The 8,519-nt window shown below is 37.4% G+C and overlaps 2 protein-coding genes across 3 annotated transcripts; one reads left to right on the top strand and one right to left on the bottom strand.

The window, feature by feature from the left end:
• Positions 1-364: 364 nt before the first annotated feature.
• On the bottom strand, positions 365-4,049 carry LOC108254967 (ADP-ribosylation factor 4). Its single transcript, XM_017450511.3, has 6 exons — positions 3,753-4,049; positions 2,677-2,757; positions 2,311-2,420; positions 1,003-1,074; positions 790-915; positions 365-697 (listed from the first exon to the last, which is right to left on the bottom strand). Exons 1-6 carry the CDS (start codon positions 3,817-3,819, stop codon positions 611-613), a joined length of 543 nt encoding a protein of 180 aa, XP_017306000.1. The 5' UTR covers positions 3,820-4,049; the 3' UTR covers positions 365-610.
• Positions 4,050-5,230: 1,181 nt separating this feature from the next.
• On the top strand, positions 5,231-7,756 carry arf4 (ADP-ribosylation factor 4). Of its 2 annotated transcripts, XM_017496460.3 has the most exons (7): positions 5,231-5,306; positions 5,811-5,837; positions 6,538-6,618; positions 6,710-6,819; positions 7,011-7,082; positions 7,172-7,297; positions 7,439-7,756. In XM_017496460.3, the coding sequence occupies exons 2-7, from the start codon at positions 5,822-5,824 to the stop codon at positions 7,523-7,525; spliced, it is 492 nt and encodes a 163-aa protein (XP_017351949.1). In that variant the 5' UTR covers positions 5,231-5,306; positions 5,811-5,821; the 3' UTR covers positions 7,526-7,756.
• Positions 7,757-8,519: the final 763 nt, after the last annotated feature.

The following is an 8,519-nucleotide window of genomic DNA, read 5'->3' as shown; positions in this document are numbered from 1 at the left end:
CTCTGAGAAGATTTAGGATTTATGGAAGGAGCAGTGTCTTCTTCATGAGGAGAAGAAAATCAGACTGGATTTGCGTAACCCGAGGTCGTCTTATCCAAATTTCTTCAGAGCAGATCTGAGAATGACGTCTTTTTTGAATATTGTGAATACGAGTGGAAGATTTCTGATCAAGTTGAGAGAGTTGTGAAAGACAAAAAGGAAAAAAAGAGAGAGAACCCAGGAAGGCAGTGGAGTTTTACGTCGTCGTGGCGTATCCATGACACTAGACAGGGCTTTGTTAAGCAAATAGTCTTGCTCAAAGTGTAGGTAAGAAAAAGAAAAGAATAAAAAGGAACGATTCGAGCTGAGAAACCTCAACCACAACTTTACAATTAAATAGCTTTTTGTTTTAATGCTTTACAGTCATAGAAATACATATTATAGATCAGCATGTTACATTTAATTCAACAAAAATCATTTTAAAGGCACAGTAAGCAATGCTCAAAAATGAAATACATAGTGAGTGATATTTACAAAAAATAATAAATTGCAAAATGTCTTAAAGTGCTCAAGATACAGTCAATCCCCTCAAATATACATTGTATATAAATAGTGTAACTGTTGTGCAATTTTATCGTTTGGACATCTGAGCAGCTATCCAGTCCAGTCCTTCATATAAACCTGTTCCGATTACCGCACAAGTCGACTGGACGTACCACTGAGGAGACAGATGGGAACCGATAAAAGATTTAAAAGACATCAACCTTACGGTTAAGTCTGATAATGTTCTCATAATTATGATCTACTCACAGGTCTTCCTTTCAGTGCGTGCAGTCTGAGTTTCTCGGTCATCTCATGGACCGACATCGCATTGGGCAAATCCTGTTTGTTAGCAAGAACCAACACAGCGGCCTCTCTCAGCGCATCTTCCTCAAGCTGAAGAGAAAGAGAGAAAGAAAAGCTTCATGCGCTACATTCATTACTGTACATGCTACAGATAAACAGAAGGAAGGATTTATCTACCATGTTCTGCAGCTCCAAAGCAGCTTCCTGGATGCGCTCACGATCGCTGCTGTCCACCACAAAGATGAGGCCCTGCAGTGACACAATATATGAATCTCATTTTCCAAAACTAATGCCAGAACCGTTAAACAATTCACTGGGGAGGGAGAGAGAGAGAGAGAGAGAGAGAGAGATAGATGTAGGATATAGAGAGATATAGATGGATAGGATAGATATATATATAGAGAGAGAGCGAGAGATATGGATGGATAGATAGAGATCTAGATAGATGGATAGGATTGATAGAGAGAGAGAGAGAGATATGTAGGATATAGAGAGATATAGATGGATAGGGTAGATGGATAGGATAGATAGATAGATAGGATAGAGAGAGAGATGGATGGATGGATAGATAGATAGGATAGAGAGATAGATGGATGGATAGATAGATGGATAGGATAGCGAGAGAGATAGATGGATGGATAGATAGATGGATAGGATAGCGAGAGAGATAGATGGATGGATAGATAGATGGATAGGATAGCGAGAGAGATAGATGGATGGATAGATAGATGGATAGGATAGCGAGAGAGATAGATGGATGGATAGATAGATGGATAGGATAGAGAGAGATAGATGGATGGATAGATAGATGGATAGGATAGATAGAGAGATAGATGGATGGATAGATAGATGGATAGGATAGAGAGAGAGATAGATGGATGGATAGATAGATGGATAGGATAGATAGAGAGATAGATGGATGGATAGATAGATGGATAGGATAGATAGAGAGAGAGAGAGATGTAGGATATAGAGACATATAGATGGATAGGGTAGATGGATAGGATAGATAGATGGATAGGATATAGAGAGATAGATGGATGGATAGATAGATGGATAGGATAGAGAGATAGATGGATGGATGGATAGATGGATAGGATAGAGAGATAGATGGATGGATAGATAGATGGATAGGATAGAGAGATAGATGGATGGATGGATAGATGGATAGGATAGAGAGATAGATGGATGGATAGATAGATGGATAGGATAGAGAGATAGATGGATGGATAGATAGATGGATAGGATAGCGAGAGAGATAGATGGATGGATAGATAGATGGATAGGATAGCGAGAGAGATAGATGGATGGATAGATAGATGGATAGGATAGATAGAGAGATGTAGGATATAGAGACATATAGATGGATAGGGTAGATATGGAGAGACAGATATAGATATATAGATAGACAGAAATAGCTAGATGGATAGGATAGATAGATATATCTAAACTATAATGTAGATTAAGTTTGGATCATCGACTCACCATGGTGTTCTGAAAGTAGTGTCTCCAGAGCCGTCTGATGACGTCCTGTCCGCCCACGTCCCACACAGTGAAGGAAATGTTCTTGTAGTCAACTGTCTCGACGTTAAAGCCTGTACACGTCAATGAATAATGTGTTCGAGTATCTGATAATGTATGGCTAATTTCTGAAAAATGTACAACTTTGTTTATATCATATTTCAGACACAGTCTGGCGAGTCATGTTTATTGGTTTCATCTCATTATTTATGTTTCAAACATGTAGAGAAGACTAGCATCTTACGATCATGTAGTTCCCATGTAGAGTTAACATGAAAGGAAAACTGGCTTTGTTTTTTTTTCTTGACACAAACTTTTTACTCGTCTTACCAAGTGTTGGAATCGTTGTGACGACTTCACCCAGTTTGAGTTTGTAGAGCACCGTAGTCTTTCCAGCTGCATCCAGACCCACTAAAGGAGAGAAATTCATTTCATTCATTTCACTTCAGCGACAGATTCATTTCCAGCTATGTCATGCTTTATGTAAGGAATAAATCATGATGGGGGGTGTTATAAGAGGAAAAAAAATCAGCGACAGGGTGTGTGGTGAAGCTTGACCCAAAACGGAGTTACTCTTACCACCCTGAAGTTAATTATTTCCTACTAACAGGACATCCTGAAGTGTTAAATTCCTCTTATACAACATCTACAATGACCTTTTATTATCAATTTTTAATTGATTAAATTTAAATTGAATTGACTTCAAGCACTTATAGTTATGTTTATAGTTTATATTTATACATTTATAGTTAATATTTATACATTTAGTTATCTTTATAGTTAATATTTATTCATTTATAGTTGTCTTTATAGTTTGCTATACATTTACAGTTACATTTATAGTTAATATTTATACATTTATAGTTATGTTTATAGTTTATATTTATACATTTATAGCTATGTTTGGAATGTCCAGGAAACAAGCTAATTGCTCTTATTGCTTATGTTATAAAGTGCAATAAATATATAACAGTCATTCCCTCTGTGTCTTTTTTTCCCCTCGCTCTCTCTCTTGTTAAGTGAATAAAACAAAAATTCAGCTTGCCAGTGAGAAACCGTAAACTCCTCTGTCCTGAGGACTCTTACTGACTCTTACACAGCACTGACAATAGAGACTCCATCCATAACCGTCAAATAAACCGCACAAATGCACTTTTTAATATATATATATATATATATATATATATATATATATATATATATATATATATATATATATATATATATATAAAATACCACCATACAAGCCCCTCTGAATGAGTTCCTAGTATAAAATAGTTTAAAATAAAATAGTGCATTAATATAAACCTATGATTTGAATTACAGTCTGAGCTGCTGTTATAGAAAATGAATCAATCAGAGTCAAGAAATCAACAGAAAGGAGTCAGTGGGATTAATGAACTCACCCATCAGTATTCTGACTGGCCTCTTCACAATGAGACGAGATAGGATGGAGGTAAAAAAGTTTCCCATAATGAAGAGCCTTGTGTTAACGACTATAAAAAAAAAGTAAATGCTGGAAGAGTAAGACTCCGGAGCACTGAGTCTGATAGTTCGTTCGTTCGTTCGTTCTCTCTCTCTCGCTCTCTTAGTGTCTCTATCAGTGTTGTGAGGAAAGAGCCGCACGCCGGGTTTATATAGAGAACAGAGCGCGCGCTCGCTTTCGGTTTGCTCGGTTGACACGTGCGCGTTTCCAGCACACATACACACACACACAGCAGGGCAGGTTCACAGCAGGCAAGTCCAACGCGTTCCAAATGACGTCACTTCCCGTGCTTTGGGAATACCTTTTAGCGAATAATAATAATAATAATAATAATAATAATAATAATAATAATAATAATAATAGTATACTATACCTTCTAAAAACTCATATAGCTCTTATTCCTGAGAACACATCTGAGAGAAACACCTTGCTTTCAATAAATTATTCAATATTTAACTGAAACATAAGCTACATAGTGATTTAGTGTAAAATCGCTTTAAAAAAGGACAAATGTTATGAATATAATTATACTTTACTATTTTAAATATTCGAGAATAATTATTCTTTTGAAACCCTTTTAAAAACAGCGTAGCTGTTACTCAAATGTCCTTTTGTGGTGTTAATTCATGCATTATAACCCATATATGAATTGCAAAAAGTCACCAATGAAGATTAGGGTTTGTAATTGCCATTAGTGTTTAACTCTTCACACACACACACACACACACACACACACACACACTTGCCGTCCACTTTATTAGGAACACCATCATGGTTGTTGGTGCTAGATGGGCTTGTTTGTGTATTTAATAAACTGCTGTTTTCTTTTTATTTATGTTTTTTTTGTACAAAACAGTTTAGAGTTTACACAGAATGGTATGAAACACTTGAGTTTGCCAAAACATCGCCTTGGCTTCCCCCCAATCTTTAACTGTCCAGTTTCAGTGACTCTGTGCCCACTGTTGCCTGTTGTATTCCCGATTTGAGCTGACAGGACTGAGATCTGAAGGTCTTCTGCTGTAGTAGCTCATCCACCTCAAGAGTCCATGTGTTGTGGGTTCTGGGGTGCTTTTCGGCGTGTCATGTTTGTAAAGCGTAAAGCGTGCTTATTTGAGTTACCATAACCTTCCTGTCAGCTCCAACCAGTCTGACCATTCTCCTCTGACCTCTCTCATCAACAAGGTATTTCCGCCCACAGAACTGCCCCTCTCCGAAGGGTTCTTGTTTGTTTGTTTGTTTGTTTGTGTTTAAACTCTAGAGATTGTTGACTGTAGATGAACAGTTTCTGAAATACTCACTAACAACCCGGCCTTGGTTGAAGTCACAGAGATCATGTTTTCCCAGTTCTGATGTTTGATGTGAACATAAAGCTTGTGACCTGTGATCTGTATGATTTGACACATGGCTCTGCTGCCATAGGATTGACTGACTGGATAAATCGCATGAATGACCAGGTGTACAGGTGGATGTATATGTAAGTATTCTACATGATTGCATTTCTCTCGTGTTTAAAGATCTTAAATAGACTTAATTGTTTTCCCTTTGTACATACACACAACATTCATTAATGATTAATTATACTAATCACTTTTAGCCCTAACGGAGATCCGGAAGTAACGCAATTTGGAACGCGTTGAACTTAACTGGAGAAAAACTTCCTGTCCATGCGTTTCTCGGTGTGTGTATATGTGTCTGTTGGAAGCGCGCGCGTGTCCGTGTTTCCGTGTTTTCAAAGCGAAAGCACGGTTGCGCGGCTCACTATAAAACCCGAGGAGAGCGGCTCTTTACGCGCACACACACACACACACACACACACCAACCAACCAACCAAGAAGAACATCTATAAGGAAGAACAGATCCCTGAATCCGTCGCTGACAGCGTTTATTTCAGTCTTTATTTATTTATATATTTATTTATTTGATTTCTTATTGTTTATCATGGGTCTTGTTTTCTCCTCCATCTTTTCACGTCTCATAGAGAAGAAGCGGATGAGATTACTGATGGGTGAGTGCGTTCAGGGTTGCTTTTATTGTGTAAAATAATGCATTCATACTATTATACTTACTATTATAGAACTTTGAATTTGTATAGCCTTTGTACAAAATACATGAAATCGCATAACTAAGTTAAAGTGCACCTATTATGATTTTTCAAATATTACCTTTCATGTAGTGTGTTATAGAGCTGTTTGGGAATGTAAAAACTCTGCAGAGTTAGTGACTCTTAAAAGAAGGAACCGATTCTGAACAGGTGAAACGAGTCGTTATGGTGAAACGAGACTTATGCTACTACCTGTACTAACCTATGTAGGTTTGTAACAAAAAGCATCGCCTCTGGTCATCATTGGCTCCTCGTTGACAGCGGTAGACCAATCGCAACATACTGTGACCAATCAGAGCAGAGTATGCTGTTTGAAAGGAGGTGTTTAATTAATTAAACACCTAAATTAATAATAATTTACACCTAAACACCTAAATGATAAATTAATAATTTAGAATGAATCATTTAATGAGTCGTTTGTGACACTAGGGGGAGCACATTAAAGTGTTTTTTTAACCTTGGAAGCATGTAAATCTATTGTATGAGACATCTAAAACAAAATTAGCCACGTTTCAAAACCATAATATGTGCACTTTAATGCATAGACTACTTCACGTATAATGTAAATAATAATAATAATAATAATTAATTTTTCTCCTCCAAGTTGGTCTGGATGCAGCCGGAAAGACTACTGTCCTCTACAAACTCAAACTGGGTGAAGTCGTCACAACGATTCCAACTATCGGTAAGTTTTTGGTCGTCGAATGACACAGAATTAAACCCTCATTCCTTTAGTTTTTTATTATTAATGTTTCTGTTTTTATGACATAAATCAGGCTTTAACGTTGAGACGGTTGAGTACAAGAACATTTCCTTCACTGTGTGGGATGTGGGAGGACAGAATGTCATTAGACCCCTCTGGAGACACTACTATCAGAACACCATGGTGAGTTGATGATCGAACACGACATTATACTTCACAGGACAAGTAAATAATTTCCATTTAATATCATGACCACCTTCAAGTTATCTAAAGCATGTCTGGTTTAGATTAGGAATCTAATCTACGTGTTCTTAAACATTAGATTGGTGTCTTTTGTTTAAAGGAGCCTGCTCATATATTGTGTGTCGCTGCAGGGCCTCATCTTTGTGGTGGACAGCAGTGACCGTGAGCGTGTCCAGGAAGCTGCTTTGGAGCTGCAGATGATGGTAAATAAATCCATCATTCTGTTTATAATCTGTATTTATCTGCATTTATCTTCGTCTTGTGAATGAAAAATTATGTTTTTTCTCTTCAGCTTGAGGAAGATGCGCTGAGAGACGCCGCTGTGTTGGTTCTTGCTAACAAACAGGATTTGCCCAATGCGATGCCGTTCCACGAGATGACCGAGAGACTCAGGTTGCACGCACTGAAAGGAAGACCGGTGAGTAGATCATAATTATGATAAGAATATTAGATTAGTTCAATTGTAATGTTGTTTGACTTCTTTTGGAACCATCCGGCTAATATGCAAACTCTTATGATGGAAAAATGTGTTTCTTTCTCTCTGTCTCTTTCTCCTCAGTGGTACGTCCAGTCAACTTGTGCAACAAAGGGAACAGGTTTATATGAAGGACTGGACTGGCTTTCAGATCAGCTCTCCAAACAATAAAATATGATTGATTGCACTAAGTGAAATGATTTGAAATCTATTTTACTGTATTTAAATCTGTCAATAATGTTATGCATATTATGATAATGTAATGTATGACCTTTTCTTTTTCTTACATCTTAGAATAATTTTTGTTGTATTGTTTGTTCTTGGGTTTGACTTTACAAAAGGCTGTTTACTACAAATATGGAATATAAATATGGAAATAAAAATATCTATTTTTTTCAAATATCACTGTAATCAGAGAAATTTCTTTGGGTCACATAGAGTTTAATGAACAAGACTAGCACTTTAAATACCGTTTTAAAAAGTTGTGTTTTTTTACTTTTTCAAATCTTTACTGCTACACATGTGGACTTTGTACAATCACAGTCCTAAAATGGATAAAAGAGTCTTCTCTCATCAGTGGGGTTTAACCTGACACCATGTTTGATAGTAAAATCCCTCTGTTGTAGGGTTTTACATAGAACCTTTTAGGATTCCCCCCAGAACCCCTTAGAGAGCTAGATGTTTTTTCTGCCTGCTTGAACAACAGAATTTGTATGTACTTGAGTCCATATTTTAAAATTATACTGTATGATATGATACAAGATATATTATATTTCATTACAGTTAATATTGCACTGGGGGGCACGGTGCCTTAGGGCCTCCCGCAGTCCAAAGACATGCATTGTAGGCTGATTGGCATGTCCAAAAGTGTCCATAGCTTATGAATGTGTTTGTGAATGTGTGATTGTGCCCTGCGATGGATTGGCACCCAGTCCAGGGTGTCCTTCGCCGTGTGCCCCATGCCTCCTGGGATAGGCTCCAGGTTCCCTGCGACCCAGTAAGGATAAGCAGTACAGAAAATGGATGGATGGATGGATGGACGGATAGTATTGCATTGTTATAGTTCAGGGGTTCCCAAACTTTTCCCGCTCAAGGCCCCCCAAATGACATTAAAATTTGACCGAGGCCCCCCTTTTGCACGATGTCTTTAAAACACATTAAAAAT

The sequence above is a fragment of the Ictalurus punctatus genome, chromosome 21 (genome assembly GCF_001660625.3).
Source record: "Ictalurus punctatus breed USDA103 chromosome 21, Coco_2.0, whole genome shotgun sequence".
NCBI lineage: Eukaryota > Metazoa > Chordata > Actinopteri > Siluriformes > Ictaluridae > Ictalurus > Ictalurus punctatus.
The sequence above is the reverse complement of the archived record's forward strand: the minus strand, read 5'-3'. Positions and strand labels throughout refer to the sequence as shown.